Consider the following 19,531-nt stretch of genomic DNA (forward strand, 5'->3'; position numbering starts at 1 on the left):
AAACAACAGATGCTGGCGAGGCTGTGGAGAAATAGGAACTTTCTTCACTATTGATGAGAATGTAAATTAGTTCAACCATTGTGGAAGACAGAGTGACAATTCCTCAAAGACTTAGAACCAGAAATGCCATTTGGCCCAGCAATCCTGTTATTGGGTATAAAGGAATAAAAATCATTCTATTATAAAGATACTGGTATGTGTATGTTCATTTCAGCACTAGTCACGATAGCAAAGACATGGAATCAACCCAAATGCCTATCAATGATACACAGGATAAAGAGAATGTGGTGCATATACACCATGGAGTACTATGCAGCCATAAAAAGGAATGGGATCATGTCCTTTGTAGGGACATGGATGGAGCTGGAAGCCATCATCCTCAGCAAAATAACACAGGAACAGGAAACAAAACACCTCACGAACAATGAGAACACATGGACACAGGAAGGGGAATAATAATACAGGCCTTGGCCTGTTGGTGATGTGGAGAAAGGGAGAGCATCAGGTTAAGTAGTTAATGCATGCAGGGCTTAATACTTAGGTGCAGCAAAACACGATGGCACACGTTTACCTATGTAACAAACCTGCACGTTCTGCACATGTATCCTGGAATTTAAAATTAAATTAAATTTAAAAAAGAAAAGACAAAAACATTCAGTCTGAAAACCCTCACAAAGCTTTCTCTCTGATGACACAAATCAGAGATGAAAGGCAAACATTTTGATACGAAAAATAAAAACAGTCACATATCTAAATAAATATAGGGTTCTCTGGCTGAAAAAACGTTGTGACTAATCTGAAGAGAATTATTTCATAGCATCATATATACCAGATATTTAGGGGATTTAGGTAATAGCACAATTAATGTGAGTTCAAAATACATTATGGTCACCAGTGGGAGTAGGTTTAAAGGAGAATAAAAAGAATGAGTAGAGATGTGAAAATTGGATCCCGTAATGAACACATAAAGGTTTTAGGAGTGTTTGCCTTACATTAGAGAAAACATTGTAGGTATCTGCACTTAAATGGCTGCCATGTGTCTTTCCCTGACAATAATATACTCAAATGTTCCTCAAATGATTTATGTCATGTTCTCAAGTGTGACTCTTAAGGCTGTGCTGTATGTCTGCAATAGTTACCATGGCCTTTGTAGAATTTGGATTCCAAAGGTACAGACTGTGAACTGGGTGAGTAAGGAATGAAACTGGCAGAAGGATGGTGAATTGAGACTTTTGATCCTTGATCTTATGTTCCTGAATTGAAATATCTATGTGTATGCGTGTGTGTGTATGTATAATATATATTATAATTTTATTATACACACAGACATGTATATTCACAATGCTTTTTAAAATTTTCATGTAAAGAAAAGATTAAAATTTTAAGGCTTAAATGAACTTTTTTTGACTACAACTTCCTCCTACCAGAACTGAGAATAGAATGTTATTTCTTGGATTCAGACATTTTCCTTTCGACCTGTGGCAAGCCTAATAAAATAGTGCCAGAATTGTCAACATTAACCATGTGTATAGATGCTTTATTTTTGTGACATTTCTGCATGAGGGGCCTTAACCTGCTATTTCTTAGGCATTGTCTCCTATAGGCGGCATTCAAGAAACTGACCAGGTCTCTAATGATAGCAGTAGATCCCACTTCTGTCTTCGCTTGAGACGATGTACCTTTGACAAGAAGGGTCAGCAAAGTACCTTGAAAAAAATATTTACTCAACAGCAAGATGGCCGGGAGTTGTTCTGTTGTGTTACAAGTGCTGTTAAATAAATCATGAGGAATAATTTTTAAATACAGAAGGGTGTGGCTGTAGCTAGTAATGCTGATGAAAATCGGAAAGGGAATCCAAGAGGGTCCCAATAGTGTTAGACTTTTTAAACAGTAAGAGCTGTGTAGGAATCCTTCTGTGAACCACAAAAATAATAAATGCTGAGCCCATTGGAACATAATCTCAATCAGCAAGATGCCACTGCTTTCCAGATTTCCTCACAGGGCCCTGCTAATTCCATGCCAAAACTGGCAGTGGATTTCTTCCTTCTAATCTCCCCTAATGCCTTATTCGATTATTGTCACTGCTCTCCGACCATGCACTGTCCCTTCAGACTCTCATTTCCCAACTGAGTCAGTCAGAGGAGCCTGGGTGTCTGCAGGACATAATCTAAGACCACAACCACCTTGTTCCACGTGAGAAGAAGGAAACAAGAAAGAAGGGAGTCAGGGGAATCTTGCAAATTTTTTGGCAACCTCTTTATCTGTTGGATTACTGACTTGAGGCAAACAAGGAATAGAGATATGAAGGGTTTGAAAGATTTCTCCGGTTGATTGGCAAAGCAGAGCTGGCTAGTAGGGAGGACGACGCTAGGAGGAGGGTGAATTGTGCATTTCAGTGCACTGCAGGATGGCGTCGCCTCTGCCCTGGCTGTGCATTATTCTGTGGTGAGTAAGATTCTTTTTCCTGAGTTTTCTTTTTATCTCAGAGGAAAGAAAAAGTGTACATCCATTGGGTGACTCCTATATCAAATCATGAAAGAGGCCAGAAGTGGTGTAGCATGTATTTGTAACAGGGTGGAATAGAGTAGATTAGATAAAACATGTTCTCTGAGTCTGGGAGTAAGGGTCATTGACGCTCTACTCACAGGCTAGAAAGTGCCCTAGGGAAACTCGAAGATGAAGGCAACTTCTACTCAGAAAACATCAGTCGGATCCTGGACAACTTGCTTGAAGGCTATGACAATCGGCTGCGGCCGGGATTTGGAGGTAAGAAGCTGCATCTTTGCTACACAAACACCTGTAGTCTCTTTCCTCCTTCTCTGCCCCTTGAAGACCCAGAAGAGTCAGAAATGAGGTAGAGGGAAGGGGCAGGGGCACGGGAGAGAGACCATGTGTATGTTCCCATCCAGTCTCTTCCTCATCCACCATTAGTAGCCTTGTTCAAGTTATTTGAACTCTCTAAGTCTCATATCCTGAATTGTTGTGTGGGTGTATGATCAATGTTTGCCTCATAAAGTCGTATGGGTGCAAAATGAGATTATTCATGTAAAACAGTTTTCTTAGCATTTTCCCATTAAAGCCATCAATATACATTAATTACTATCATTTTCATTAGAACAAATCTAGCTTCTTTCATTCCTTTATGTTCTCCCAATTGACTAGAATACATTCAAAATAAGGCCACTGACATGAGTTTTCAGAGTTGAGAGACTGAAGGATCCCCACTACTGGAATGCAATAGGATGCATTGCAGATACTAGCTACAATAAGGGGTTTGGCAGTAGAATGTTGAGATCAATCCCTTTAACATCAGTAGTGATAATTGCTTCATTCCTCTGGGCTAATTTCAGGTGCTGTCACTGAAGTCAAAACAGACATTTATGTGACCAGTTTTGGGCCCGTGTCAGATGTGGAGATGGTGAGTGAGTTCTAAGTGAGTTGGGTATTTTCATTTCGGGGAGGATAGTGGAGTCCCAAAACTAATGATAATGGGCATTGCCGCCAAGCTTGGCTCCAGAATCATGACACAATATGTGTATTCATGCTGGGAGGGCATGACCATTAGAGCAGATTCCTGGCTTAATCTTCACATTTCATAAGGGTTTGAACATTTTAAGCTGAAAGACTTTTTAAAATTATGTCTTCTCTTCCATCCACATACTATGCACTAATTCTTCCCTCCAAAGAGAAGAGTTTTTTCCCCCGCTTTGTGAAGCTCTAGCAAATTTATTGGAGGAGGAAAAAAAACCACACAGATCCTATTCCACATAAAAGTTTATTGAGTATGTCTATGAAACCTAAAACATAATTGTCTTTTGTGGAAACATCATTATCAGTATGTTTTATTAAAACAGTAAAGAGGTCATTTGGAAAGGCTAATGCTCTCCACCTTTTACGTTGAAGGTGGACCAGTAGGTGTTCTGGGGACTCTGTTCCAGGTACAGATGGCTGTAGCATTCGTAAGAGGGTATTTATAGGAAGCGGCAATGAAAACTTGAACTCATCTTTTAGAACAAAGTGTATCATGGTATTCTTTTACGGTTCTCAGGTGGCATTCCTCTCTAAAACTGAAATGTAAATATGAATGCTGAAGTAAACATAACTGTCTTTAAAGAGGTTCATCATTAGATTTTATTAGGGAAATGTAATTCTAAAGAAACAGTTATTGGAGACTTTTTCATTTTCTGTTTTTATAAGTTGGCAAGAAAAGATGATGTATAGAAAGAATAAAGGAAGGAGTAAAGGAAGAAGAGGAAGGAATATGGAGGAAAAGAAGGAAGAAATAACATAAGAAAGAAAGGGAAAGTGGGAGGAAGGGTTTTATTCAAGAGATAAATATCTTACTATAAAAGGAGAAAGAGTCAGCACTATTCAGAATCCTGGATTATTTTAGTATCATGTTCTCCACTAGTGTTCTAAGCCACTCCAAGTATAAACAACCACAACAATTTGCCATTGTCTTGTTGAAGTCTGGGTATTCTTAGTGTTCTATCTACGCTTGTGTCTGTTTTTACAGTTTATTTGTACAATAGATCCCTATTACATCCTGGGTCATTATTGTATGGGCATATTGCTTGTCAAATTATATTTTTAAAATGTAATCACTACTTGCCACAATAAGTTTCATAAAGGAATTTATATAGTAGGCAAAGCAATTATTGGCAATACTTTGATGTAATTGTAAGTTGTTATTTGTTATTGACTTTTGCAATAGCTCTTATTATAATTATTAAACATTTTAATGTTATTCATAAAAGCCACAAATTAACTCATAATTTTGATTATACATACTTAAATGATACTCTCTTTAGAATAATCATGGTAACACTTGTTTTTATGTTCCCTGAGAACAATATAAAATAATTTTGATGTGCAGCTATAGTGTGTTTATCAAGTAAGATTTATCTATGTGTGGAATTTTACTGAATGTTACTCTGATGCTCTGAGATCCGTTTGAGGGTGAACGAGGTACAAAGGGGAATAGTTAGACTAACCGACGGTATAAAGGCCAGCCAGCACAAAGGCTAAATTAAATATTTCCATAATCTATTTTCTAGATTAAGGAGGACATATTGATAGATGGAAATATGGATGACTGGATAGATGAAGAGGAAGAATATTAAGGAAAGTCAAGGTGGAGGAGGGAGGTTTAAACATCACAGCACTATCTTTTATAACAATACGAACTTTCTGAGTTTGAGAACAATAATAATTACTCGCTAAAATTATAAAGCTTTGTGAGAATTATTGCCATAAAATGTGCTTTATTGCTTAAGTTTAGAGATTGGGTGTATAGGCTAGTGAATAAACTATTCTTAGCAAACTGCCTTTCCAGCCTGTGCGAATATTTTATTTTCTCTTAGGAGTATACGATGGATGTTTTTTTCCGCCAGACTTGGACAGATGAGAGGTTGAAGTTTAGGGGGCCAACTGAGATTCTGAGTTTGAATAACTTGATGGTCAGTAAAATCTGGACGCCTGACACTTTTTTCAGAAATGGCAAAAAGTCAATTGCACACAACATGACAACTCCTAATAAACTCTTCAGAATAATGCAGAATGGAACCATTTTATACACCATGAGGTGAGGTTTCTCTGATTCTATTTCCCCTGCCTAAATGATATGTCCATTATACTAACTCAGAAACACTGATTTCAATGTTCCTAGGCTTACCATCAATGCTGATTGTCCCATGAGGCTGGTTAACTTTCCTATGGATGGGCATGCTTGTCCACTGAAGTTTGGGAGCTGTAAGTTATAACAGGCTTCTGAGAGTCAAACAATACACCCAAAATATGTAATTACTTGGTTTTAGTTGATACTGGAAATCAAGGAAGAAATATAATCATGACACTATCAGTGTGGTTCTAGGAATATACTTAATCATTCTGTCAATCTCATAAATTGAGGCTTCAGTCATCAAGATTAAAGAAAACATTAAATACAATTTATGTTTGTATTTCCTTTTTTATAGACAATGTGCACTTTGAAGGAAAAAAAGACAACTCGTCAAATTCACTGCTATATTTAATTTGTTTCAAATATGTAGATGCTTATCCCAAAAGTGAAATCATATATACATGGAAAAAAGGACCACTTTACTCAGTTGAAGTCCCAGAAGAATCTTCAAGCCTTCTCCAGTATGATCTGATTGGACAAACAGTATCTAGTGAGACAATTAAATCTAACACAGGTAAGAATTTGACCAAAGGATGGAAATAATTCCGCAGGATGACTCCAGTGCACATTTTCAAAACATCTTTTTCCTTTGCCTTAGCCATTCTCAGCTAAGTATGCTGTTTTGAAGTGATGAGTAGCTTTCCTTAAAGTTGATTTTGCAACCAGGTGCATGTAAAGATTTGTGTGATTTTGGAATAAGTAGTTTTTTATATATATGATATAAAGAACCCTACTGAAAACAATGAGCTGATGTGTCTCTTTGCTCTGTCATCTGCTGATCAAGTAGCTTTCTCATATACTGAAATGTACTTTTGCTTGTTTTCTTCCAGGCAATGTTAATTTAAAAACTGTCAAGATTTATATTCAACTGCATTCTTTTTGCAGACTGTCAGCAGTAATAACACTGATGTATGTGTCTTCCAACAGGTGAATACGTTATAATGACAGTTTACTTCCACTTGCAAAGGAAGATGGGCTACTTCATGATACAGATATACACTCCTTGCATTATGACAGTCATTCTTTCCCAGGTGTCTTTCTGGATTAATAAGGAGTCCGTCCCAGCAAGAACTGTTTTTGGTATGTCTCACATTTTGTACTTCACATGCGTTCATCCTCCACCTTTCATTGCTTGTGTATTTTGAGTAAACATTCACACCGATGCACTTTTTCAATTCACAAAGAAAGTAGGTTCCTGTTTCATCCAGACATATGTATCATGCCAAACGACTGTCATTATATCACAAGTTGTGTGGTGAATCAACAAAACATTTGTCTCAGCAAGAATTATGGCTGGTTTCCTATGACTTTCATGTGTCCTATTTGTAGGGCTTTATCTTGATTTTCTTTGTCATAACTGAAGAAAAGCAGAAAGGTAAAAACTGCATGTAAATCCATGAAAGCAAAAGATTAAGATAGTGAACACAGTAATACATAAGTTGTATACCCCTTTTATTAGGTTGAACCATATACAATTGTCATCTCATCAATTCTTTATGATTCAACCTACATATTTAGTTCCACTTATATATAGAATCACTACTAATTGTGATAAAACAAAATTAAATAATAAGAAAAAGAGCTTTAACTGGAAACATCAGTGACAAACTCCAGTGTTTTTCCTGGGTTTAATGATTATAAATTCAGTAGTCCGAAGATAGACTTGAATTAAATAGAAATCATAAATCTTGATTTTTAAATGTACTATGTTAAAATAGATCTTTTTGAAAGTTACTAAAGAATACCAACATAATGATGTCAACCATCAATATTATACATCTCCTACTTGTATAAATTCCCCAGGTCATAGTTCAAGAAGGAAAACTGCCAGCAAGTGGGTGATAAATTTTATCTTCTAATGAGTAAATATTATACCTTAAAATCTAGCTAGAAATGCAATCAAATTAGGTAACCTAATTTAATGCTAATATTTATACCATATTTATTAACTGTTATTTAATATGTTAGCTGGTAAAACTGACCTGAAATTCAAGTTTTTTTCTTTTTCTTTCTTTCTTTTCTTTTTTTTTTATTTTTTTTTTTGAGACAGAGTCTCGCTCTGTCGCCCAGGCTGGAGTGCAGTGGTCCGATCTCGCTCACTGCAAGCTCCGCCTCCCGGGTTCACGCCATTCTCCGGCCTCAGCCTCCCGAGTAGCTGGGACTACAGGCGCCCGCCAGCACGCCCGGTTAATTTTTTTGTATTTTTAGTAGAGACGGGGTTTCACTGTGTTAGCCAGGATGGTCTCAATCTCCTGACCTCGTGATCCGCCCGCCTCGGCCTCCCAAAGTGCTGGGATTACAGGCGTGAGCCACCGCGCCCGGCCTCAAGTTTTTTTTTCCTTAAATGGTAATAATTTGTTACAAGTTCTCTCAAGCCCTAAACAACTAGAAGTATTTACGACTGAAATTTTACAATAAACTAATTCAATTCAGCAAACTCAAAATTTTTTTGAGCACTTATAATGTATAAGTCACTTCACTAAATATTGAAAGATACAGAAATGATAATACTTATGATAATAATTATGAACAATTATAATACAAAATATATTCGAAATATTAAAAAATTACTTTGCCTTCGTAGAGTGTTTTATTTTTCTCTACTGACACATTCTCATTTGATTTTGCCATAGGATTCCCAGTACTAACATTACATTTCCTTTTCTTTTTTATTTTAGGGATCACCACTGTTTTGACTATGACCACTTTGAGCATTAGTGCCAGGCACTCTTTGCCTAAAGTGTCATATGCCACTGCCATGGATTGGTTCATAGCTGTTTGCTTTGCTTTCGTCTTCTCTGCTCTTATCGAGTTCGCAGCGGTCAACTACTTTACCAATCTTCAGACACAGAAGGCCAAAAGGAAGGCACAGATTGCAGCCCCACCCACAGTGACAATATCAAAAGCTACTGAACCTTTGGAAGCTGAGATTGTTTTGGTAATTGTTTACTTTTTCTACCGTTACCTACTGTAGGAAAAAGCAGCCTAAATAGTGTTAAGAAACAACTAAGTGTCCAAAAGTAATGTGAGTTGAGCACAGTTTATATAACTGTAGTTTCAAGAGCAAGGCCAGTTTCTGTTCCAACTTCACAGAGAAAAGCTAAGGAACAATCCTTCATTTATCTTTGCTCTAAACTTTGGGCATTCTTCTTTCATCATGCTCACTTATACTGGAAGATTCCAGGCTCTCAGAGGAGACTAGAAAATTCTAAGCCTTTAGATGTTTCTGTTGAACAGAATCACTTATACCAACTAGGGGGAAAAAAGTAAAAAGAAAAAAAAATGTTTTTTCTAATGAGGTTTCAGAGTCTGCAGGAAAGAAACAGGCCTTCTATGGAATGGACAATTTTTGTTATAAATCTGCTTGCTGCTTTATTTCAAGAGAGCAAGGCATCTGTGAATAATGAATAATAGATTCTCTGAATGTTGAATCATAACCCAAGAATTTGATTCATATTAAAACATTTTCATATTCACATTTGTATATTACATATATGTATATCAATGAGCTTATATTCAATGGCTTACATTCAGTGAGAAATAGTTATAAATTTATGTTAAATTTGCTGTGGCTAAGCTCTGGTACCCAGAGGTTTTTGAATAAGAAACAAATGGTAACATTAATATTTCAAGGACCATTAATATGCCCCCAGATTTCAATTTTGCTTAAAAGTAAATTATAACAACAATTAAGCTGCACATTCTTATTTTAGTGGATAATAAAACTGATTGACAGGCATAAATTTTTATTTTAATACAAATCTTAAAGAGTAGCTCTAAGAACAGGAATATTTTGCTCTGTGAATTCAAGTAAGGCAGACACTTTGAACTGAAAACTTTTTACAACTGATCAATTCTAGTAAGCACTTTTCATATCTGAAAACTACGTGCAGCCCAGTAATCCACAGTTTAACTTTATGATGAAAATTTTAAAGCTATTTGTTTTTTACTTTTCAGAATCTGAGGCACTTGTTGACTAAAAAGGTGATCATTTTCTTATTGAAATTTTGTTTTTGATAAACTAAGAAACTTGTTTGAGATTTTATATTTTCTCCAAGAAATGAGAGGCCATCCCCATAATATGTAGAAATATATAATTTAAGGATTTGTTTTTATTAGCCGTCATTTAAAAGATAAAGATAAAAGAAAAAAAATTCCATTCAGTGATCCAGTTTAATTACCTTGTTTCACAAGTGGAAAACACAGTCTAGAAGAGGGAAAATATAAGTTTCTAGTTGGTAGAAAATCTAGGAATTGATTTAAAAACTTTGTATAAGCCGAGTGCAGTGGCTCACACCTGTCATCCCAGCATTTTGGGAGGCTGAGGTGGGAGGATCACTTGAAGTCAGAAGTCAAAAATCAGAATGGACAACATAGCAGGCTGACCCTCATATCTGTAAAAAATTAAAAAAGTTACTTGGTGGTGGTGACATATGCTTGCAGTTCTAGCAACCAGAAAACTGAGACAAGAAGATGGCTAGAATGCAGGATTTTGAAGTTACAGTGAGTCATGATCACGCCACTAAACTCCATCCTGGGCGACACATTTACATCCTGTCTCTGTAATAATAATAATAATAATAAGAAGAAGAAGAAGAAGAAGAAGAAGAAGAAGAACCTCTGAAATCCACAACATTACAGACACTGAGGCCAACCTCCTCAATAATTCCTTAAAAACTGAAATATATGAGGGTGCATACTACAAGATAAAACATTTTAAGAACATAGTTGAGTCCCAAAATTTTTCCTTTGACTTAATAATATATTCTTTATGTATATGTAGTTTGAAAGGTCACCAAATATATTTTTTTTTTTACAAAATATCCTAGTCTGCAGACTTGCTTCACAATGTTAAAACCATTTTTGTCATGATAAATTCCAAATGTTTCTGAGAATTTTTTCATGTTTGTAGAAATAAGTGATTCTGTTATAAGATATCTGTATGTATATAAGTATGTAATCTATATATTGTCCATAGATCATATACATATGAATACATATCTATAAATGAAAAAAGTGCTTATCAGAATTCAGCTTACCAGTTTCTTATTTCTATAATGTAGTAAAAGTAAAAAAAAAAAAAAAAAATATGGTCAGAAACAGAAAAAAAATGGATTGATTTTGAATATGCTCATAGGTCAGATAGTGAAATAAAAAGACCAATATTTTTGCTTTACCTTCTTTGAAACATGCAGTACTGAGAAGAGGATGATTTCAAATCCTTGGAGAAAACATAATCACCCCCTCAGGCTATTATTTTAAAGATGTAAGTTATTAATTTAAGATGGAATTTAAGATCTCAGGTTTTGATATAAACTATCTCCCATAAACCTAAAATAGTAACATATAATGAGTAGGTCCTCTGGGAAGCTAGATTTTTTAAAATGGCATATAAATAATCTCCAAGTACTTTTTTCCTGCAGGTAACATTTATTTTTTCTTATGAAACATTGTATTTCTGAACCTGGTTTTACTTAAAATATTTTAAAGCAATACATAGGGAAATTTTGGTTCTAAAAGGCTGAAGTATAAAAATAAACACAAAAACAAAAATGACCAAATCAAACAATGTAAACCTTGAAGGTATCAAAACTAAATATAGGTGATTACATAGGACATTTGCATTACATTTGTTCATGTCAAACTTTGGCAAGTTGTCTTATATGATGTAGAGGAACGAACATAAATTACACATTTGCAATTTATACCACACAATGGTATATTTTGATTGCAAGACATTTTCTTCCAAATACCATGACATTTAAAAATACCTATTCAGTTGTAATCAAAACAACCATTATTTGAATAAGTTTGACATTGAAATAGCAAATTAATGTGGTGAAGTTGAAGGGAAATTAAGTGCTTGGATATTTCATGTGATTCTATGTTGTATATTTTAGTATGTTCATTGCTTTTCACAGGAAACTACTTACAGTGAATGTGGGTAAAAGTTTTTTCATTTTATCACTTTGATTCTGACCTTAAAACATAATAATAATGGAGAAACTCAAGCATTTAAAATCTAGATCTAAAACCCAAAAAGGCACCTTAAAGCTAAATCTTCAGAAATGCTCTGTAGACTATCTTTCTATTTTTAAGACATATGGAATTGGATATTTTATTTTTTATTAATTATTTCTGGAAAAGAAATTGTCAACAGTGTTTTTCCTGCTTATATGTGATTTTTTTCTTAATGTTTTTATCTGGTATGCTACCTTAACATTAGAGAGTTATTTATGTCTTCATGAGTTTCAGAGCCTATTAACACGTCTGGAGTATACCTGTACCTATATTGTGTGTAAGATCAACTTTGTCCTTGATTTCTTTTTGCATAGTTTGCTAGTTTCCTTGTTATTTTAAAGGCCTATGCCCTCATCACTATGTTCCTGACAGTCAATCACTCACCCATCCCCTCTGCAATCCTTTGAGCAGTGTCATTACTCTCAGAGTAGCTTCTCTTCTTTACATGGGTGTGATGCCTTTTGTAAATTATATAACACAAAATTGATCAAAATTTCATTAGTCAGGACAATTTCTATATTTATGTTGATTGCATTATTTATTCATTTCTTTTTTTTCTTTTCATCTGGCACCTATTTATTGACTACTTAGGCATTCATTGACTTATTCATACCATATATATTTGATAAGTGCCTTTATGTGCCAGGCCTTTTGTAGAGTGTTGAGGATATATTAGTGAGTGATATCGGAGGGCCTCTTCCCTCATGGAGCTTCTTGTACAGCAGGAAGTGAGAGAGATCAATGAGCCTTAATAATACCTTGGAATAAAGCCTGTCGTTAGAGATGTATAGTGAGCTGCAGAAGAGCCATGCAAAAGTGTCTTACTCAGTCTGGAGGGGTTTTTGTTATTAGCAGAGTGATGTCTAAGCTAAGAACACAGAAAAAATTAGCCTGGCTCTGTGCTGGAAGCTCTAAGCCAGTTGCTACAAACTTGGGCATAGAGAGAGCAATAAAATATATACTCTTCCTGTGCTCCTTTTTAAGGTAGTAGGGTGAAGTGGGCCATTACCATGCTGCTTTTATCTGTGTAGAGAGATGTGAAGAATAGAATACTGAAAGGTTTACCTTTTCTACTCCAAATATTGCACAAATATTGCACAAATAAACGGAGTCTCACTCTGTCGCCCAGGCTGGAGCAGATTTTTTTTGAGTACTGTCATTACTCCCTACAATTAAGGACTGAATTAAGACCATTAAAGACTCTATGTACCAGAAAGATCACAGTGCCCTTCTTGGTTGTGCCATTTTATGATTTATGGGGCAGGCAGGATGGATTAGATGAGGGTTGTAAGTGGTTAGTCCCTTCCCCATACCTTCTATCAAATCCCAACCCCATACTTCATTATGAATCCTCCAAACATTCTGATATATTTTCTAGACGTGTTCCCTAGTACCATGAATCAACTCTTCAATATATTGCTGCCAATAAGCTGCGTGTCTGTAGAAATTCTGGAGTCATGTCTGTTTTCAACTCTACTAGCTGAACACAAACACAGGAAAACCCAACAGAGTTCTAATTTTCCCCATAATGATTAATATGATGACTTTTGCAAACTATCAATACTAAGTGCTTTCAAAAAATATTTTCTCTTATTTGTGTTGTCCCTCTTTGCTTTTTCTAAAAACAAATGCTTGGTTTATCCCTTAGTAAGGCAGTCCTGGTTAGAGTATCTTTTTAAATGGTGGGAGCAATAGGTTACCCCTCAGACCTACTGAGACTCATTGAATTACATATAAAAATTTGTCTAAATACTTCCTAAACACTTTTTCCCTCTATCACATAGTTGATTGTCATAAAGTCCAGTTTGACTTAAAGTACCTTTGCAATATGGCATTACTTGAAACAAAGCAGTGCTCTATAAATACCTAAAGCAGGATGGCACTCAGCAGCAGGGGAGCCCTGAAAAAATTCAAAACCACAGGCGTTCCACTCAAAACAGTGACAGCCCCAAGCTGAGCCCTCATCTGGACTCTGACAAAAGCCTATTTTACCATCAGCTGAAGCTGCTATGCTTACAATAGAGCAGACAGGACTGATGCAAACCTGTAGCTTAAATGGCTCACAAAATTGGCTTTCTTTTCATTTCAGAAATTCATCGTGTTCCTTCTAAACTAATGTCCAATCCCCTTGTGCTGTCAATTGCCAGTTATTTAGCAACCGATTATCCAGATGCAGGGTAGCCAGGCCTCTTGCATTTCCCTTAGCCTATCATTTTTGCTGCCTGTTAGAAATTCCCCCAATCACTCCTGGGCAATGGGACACTTGTGAATCTAAGCCAGTGATTTCCCATGGGGAGCTATTTCCCCCCAAAGACATTTGGCAGTGTCTGGAGATACAACTTGAGGTGGAGGTGGCTAATGGTATCACGTTGGTAGAGGCCAGGGATGCCGCTCCACATCCCAAGACACAGAGGAGGGTCCTCCATAACAAAGAGTGATTGGCCCCAAAAGGTCAGTAGTTCTGAGCTTGAGACACTGTGCCCAAAACGCTAAAGCTGATAGGAAGAATAGCATAATAATTGTTGAGAGTGTGGTCTGTGGCATCAGAGGGAAACTGAATTCAGATCCTGCCACTCATTACCTTTGTGAGCTTCCTGCTTAAGCCTCCATTTGCTCATCTATCAAATGAAGATAATATGACATTGTGGGTTTTTTGAAGAAATTCAAGAAATAATATTTGAAAATTGTCTTGTAATGCTAGTCAACAATAAGCATTTAGAACTAGTACTTATAATGTAATATAAAACCATATTGAAATGCAATGTAACATAATCATAAAACTTTTCACCCCTCTCTTTGCCTACCTCCTCCAACAAATCTTGGGAAATGTTTAGATTTTTTTCATTTGTTGATTCAGCATTTGTTTATTAAACAAATACTGTGTTTTAAATATTTGCTAGACACTGTGGAATGCTCATACATATGAATAATGTGTCTTCCACCATTGAGGAGATTCCATGCTAGGAAAGGAGATAAGCCACAACAAAAATAATTATACCTACAAGAAAGAAAATAATAATATCTACAAGAGTCATAATAACTAGGCAGAAAAATGCATAAAGGCTGGAGTAATCGGTGACGGTAGGTGTTAATGAGTTTGGTACCAAAAGATGTGAGGGAAAGATAAAAATGGGTGACAGGTGGATGTTATTTCAGACAAAGAAGAAATAAAGATATGTGAGTGGTGAGAATGAGAAGCAGACGTATTTTGAAAATGATTTAAAAGATAGATATAGCTAAGATTCCTGAGCAAAAAATATATGTACATATGTATATGTGTGTATATATACACATATATATGTTTGTGTATATATCTTTATATTAGGCATTTTTCTTAAATTCTCAAAAACATAGGAAAAAGCTTACATGTTAAGTAATATTTGTCCCTGCCTTCACAGATAGAAACTTGAAGCTTAGAGAGAATTAGAGTCTATGGCACCTAGGAGGTGTTTAAATCACATTGCACGCAATTAGTAGCTATGAGACTGTAATCTAGGGATTTCTGACTCTCCTTGTTCTCTTAACTCCTAGGAAACCCTCCACAGAGATTGTTTGGGGAAGTAGATGAGGACAAGGGGAATGCTAATGTAGGAAATCTTTAGTTTCAATATAATTTAATTTTAATTTTTTAATTTAAGTAGAATTACAGTATCCATTTTACTATAAATTTTTCATGGTGTTTGGTTCTGAATGGTACTTCTGACCTCTGGACTGTGATTATTTGGGAATCCCCATTAAGTCTTTTATGACACTGTGACAATGCACAGATTCACAAATAACTGCCCCCACCACATCTCTAAAAAATAGGGGGAGAATAAGCAAGGCTTTACATTTTTATGGTACTTAATGTTTCATAGTCACTGCTTTATTCCAATGAACTAGGCATGTCTTCCCTCTTTCTACCTAAAATAGAAAGAAAAACATGTTTCAGACAGATAATGCATGCTGTTAAAAGTCAAAATGAGTGCAGAAAGCAAATCTGCTCTGAAGGCTGGCTTCTTTCTACTCTATCATGATTCTTAGAAATGTTTGCTAGAGGAAAGTATTTTAGTGTTCCATATGTGGGAGGAGGATGGCTCTTTTTGGAGGATGAAACAGTGACACCTTTTGCTCTTTCAGGTAAAGAATATTTTAATACTATATTTAATAGGTGAAAATTTAGAGTCTGTGAAATATGATAGAAAATTCTTGAAAAATGGTTCCATGTTCTCTAGGAGAGGCAGCATGCACTGAGACAGTTACTCTGCTTCTATCCCCACACAGCCTGGTGATTCTGGGCACAGTAGTCCTCAGCTGTCATCTTTTTTTTTTTTTTTTTTAGATGGAGTCTTGCTCTGTCCCCAGGCTGGAGCGCAGTGGCGCCATTTTGGCTCACTACAATCTCTGCCTCCCGGGTTCAAGTGATTCTCCTGCCTCAGCCTCCTGAGTAACTGGGATTACAGGCACCTGCCACCAAATCGGCTAATTTTTTGTATCTCTGAGTTGGGGTTTCACCATGTTGGCCAGGCTGGTCTTGAGCTCCTGACCTTCTGATCCACCCACCTCGGCCTACCAAAGCTGGGATTACAAGCGTCAGCCACTACGTCCGGCCCATCTTTTTTTAATAGAAAGTTTCCCTCATCTCCTCTTCAAGAGCAGCATACTAGCCCTCCTAATATTTTAAACTCTCTTCTACCTCTAAGACTTATGACTAATTTAATTCTGTCCAAAGTACCACAGTTCTGGGCCAATAGGTAAGAAAGATAGCCCTTGGTTGGAATTCACTGTGGTTTTTTTCAAATCAAATCTTGACTACACCATTTGTTTTTGCTCTTGTTAAAGAAACAGATTTCTCCGTGGTCCCTAAAAACAGTGAACTTCAGCTCTCTGTGAGAACTATTATTATTTAGATACCCAATAAGTTTCATGTCAAATCAAATAACAAAATCAAGAAGGGAATATAGAAAAGAAGTTTTGCAGGTTGTTGTCCCTGTAGTCCAAATGTCACCACATCGGTGGGTCATTGCGGTCCTGTGGTTCAACCAGCAAAGGGGAGGCAGCTGTCTTATCCTGTTGCCACAGTGTTGCTGGCTAAAGCCACGGGAGTTTGCCCACGTGGGTCACATACCCTGCCAGGCAGCAAAGTGGTGATTTTGCTGCCAGTGAGGAAACAAGGCCATTTTACAAGATCAGGGGTAATGCACAGCAAGTGTTTGAAGGCAGAGGCCCAGCAAGGACAAGCTAGTCACAAGGAGGGTGATCGTTACAGGATGCAGACAAGAAAAGATAGGTATCAGAGGAGGGCCCCCTAGACACCAACAGCATGAAAGGAATCTAAATCAAACAGAATCAGAGTCTCTGAACTAGGCCCAATACTTTAGAATAAAGATGAGAAAAATGTTGGAATGAAACAGGCACTGAAACTGACCAGTGAAGTTTATTGCTAGCCCTGCTGCCACGATGGACAAAGCATTTCCCCTATCTGGACCCTAACCTCACTTGCCAGTTATTGTGTTAAACAACCCATTCAAGACTGTAGTTGATTGTCTTATGATTTCAGTGAAACAGGAGGTTTAGTGATAGAAAGAAGCATATAACAAATCTGAGTTCAGTAAATGAATCATTTTTAGTGACTGAGGATAGAGAAAGACCAGTTAGAAAGTTCTGAATGGGAAGTAAAAAGTGTACAATATAGAAATTCTGAGCTAAGAGGCAGGCATATTTCAAGGTATGAACAGTCATCCTACTCAATTTAAGGATATTTATTCTTCGTCACTGGCCTTTGGCATACATAGGCTAATTTTATTTATTTTTTAAATCTTAGCTGATTCAAGCTTATGACTGTGCAAAGATGAGAATGTAGGCTAGGAATGTGTATAGAAGAATGGTTTTAATAAACCAGGCTGTAATTTTTTTGTACTAATTGTCCACATATTCCAAATTGGAATTCACCCCTCCTCCCAATACACACCATTGCCCAAACCCATTGCCCTACAGACTACTGCACAACCAGGGGTGGCTATGCTTCTGCAACCTGGCTCATCCTTCCCTAAGGATACAATGCTTACCGTAGTTATATGACATGAAATATGCTTTGTGTTATTTGCTGATGTATTGAGTAATAGAATGTCAGATGGAAGCAAGTAAATTATTTTACAATGTATTTTAAGCCTTACTTGGAAAAGTAACACCATCAAATACTATTAAGAAGTCACTGATGTTTGACCTTACACAGAAAGTAAATCATCAATAAATATTTGTCAATGGTGAAAGAATGAATAAATAAGCAATTAAGCAATATCTATTCTTTCATTTGGGCTTAATATTTGTCTTTTTTCCACAGCATCCTGACTCCAAATATCATCTGAAGAAAAGAATCACTTCTCTGTCCTTGCCAATAGTTTCATCTTCTGAGGCCAGTAAAGTGCTCACTAGAGCGCCCATTCTACAATCAACACCTGTCACGCCCCCACCACTCTCTCCAGCCTTTGGAGGCACCAGTAAAATAGACCAGTATTCTCGAATTCTCTTCCCAGTTGCATTTGCAGGATTCAACCTTGTATACTGGTTAGTTTATCTTTCCAAAGACACAATGGAAATGAGTAGCAGTGCTGAATAGCTTGCAGCCAGGACAACCTGAATTCTCTAAGTTCTTGTTTCCAGTTTCCTACGTTTTCTTAAAAAAATAGCATTGAGACTTGTGTAGATGCTTTTCAGAACACGAAATCAAATTGGAAATCTGTAACGCAGCTTCAGTAAGCATGTGTGGGCAAAAAAGCAATAATCCTATGCCTCGAAATAGAAAGTTGAAGGTTGCTGAAAATTATGACTTTTCTGTATGTTAGAAAAAATTTTATGAGGATAAAATGGGTTCAAGATGAATCTGTCAACCTTTGTCTTTCATTGTTCAATAGTTTTAATTGTCACTGTGAATAACATTTACCACAAGGCAGATAAAATAAGAAATGCTGACACTTCCAAAGGTTGCCTTAAAATATGTTTATTTTGGCTTAGTTCCCAAGAGAGCAAAATATAAAATACAGTCTAAATATTTATCAGTAGGTTAATACCAGCATGTTGGAGGCCTTTATGCTAGTAAAATGGCTTTCAGTGCCATTGTAAAGCCTATGTTGAGCTTAGCCATTTGTTTTTAACCTCGCTGTGCTCTTTTACCTCAATAAAATGTGGTGTTTGTATACATATAAATTATACATAGCTCATAAATTATGTATGCATATGTACATAGCTGTAGTTGGACTAAAATTCAGTGTGTTTTATCCTACTAAACCCTCCTTTTAAAATAATACACTTACTATAATTCTATGAGGTTGTAGAAAAAAGTAGTCATTATAAGGAAGCCTTATATATTATGACTACGGTTATCTCTTGTGTTTTCCACATTTATAATTATAACGCTAAATAAAACAACAATAAACATGGTTCTCTGGATCTGTTTTATGCACCTAGAGAGACTTTCTTTAGGTGTGGAGAAGCGAAGTGGTTACCTCTACCCCAGTGTTATTGCTCCTGGTGAGAGGTAGGAGAAATGGGACAACCAGGCTCAGTTGCGTAGTGCTGATAAAAGATTTGAATTTATATTCAAATAGTTCATCTTTCCTCTTTTCCTGCTCAGTCAATCCTATTCCTTCCTGATGCTTCGCTCTGACAGTATTTCTCCCACATAGAATTGTTATAGGGAAGCAGGAACTAAGAGTAGGAGAAAGCATGTGGTATGATTTGTCTAAATGGACAAACCCCTCATTAGATGTTCCTGGGTCTTAAATATCACAGAGATCACCTTGAGACCAGAACCCAGAAAAGTTTTTTTTAATACTACTACTCTTACTTTTA

General features: G+C 36.3%; 1 protein-coding gene across 1 annotated transcript; it reads left to right on the forward strand.

The window, feature by feature from the left end:
* The first annotated feature begins 1,969 nt into the window (after positions 1 to 1,969).
* On the forward strand, positions 1,970 to 19,119 carry GABRA6 (gamma-aminobutyric acid (GABA) A receptor, alpha 6). The gene is made up of 9 exons (XM_011947717.1): positions 1,970 to 2,445; positions 2,648 to 2,766; positions 3,351 to 3,418; positions 5,364 to 5,584; positions 5,669 to 5,751; positions 6,051 to 6,194; positions 6,608 to 6,760; positions 8,359 to 8,618; positions 18,024 to 19,119. The coding sequence occupies exons 1-9, from the start codon at positions 2,408 to 2,410 to the stop codon at positions 18,297 to 18,299; spliced, it is 1,362 nt and encodes a 453-aa protein (XP_011803107.1). The 5' UTR covers positions 1,970 to 2,407; the 3' UTR covers positions 18,300 to 19,119.
* The last annotated feature ends 412 nt before the right edge of the window (positions 19,120 to 19,531 follow it).

Source organism: Colobus angolensis, unplaced genomic scaffold (genome assembly GCF_000951035.1).
Source record: "Colobus angolensis palliatus isolate OR3802 unplaced genomic scaffold, Cang.pa_1.0 Scaffold27, whole genome shotgun sequence".
NCBI classification, from domain to species: Eukaryota; Metazoa; Chordata; class Mammalia; order Primates; family Cercopithecidae; genus Colobus; species Colobus angolensis.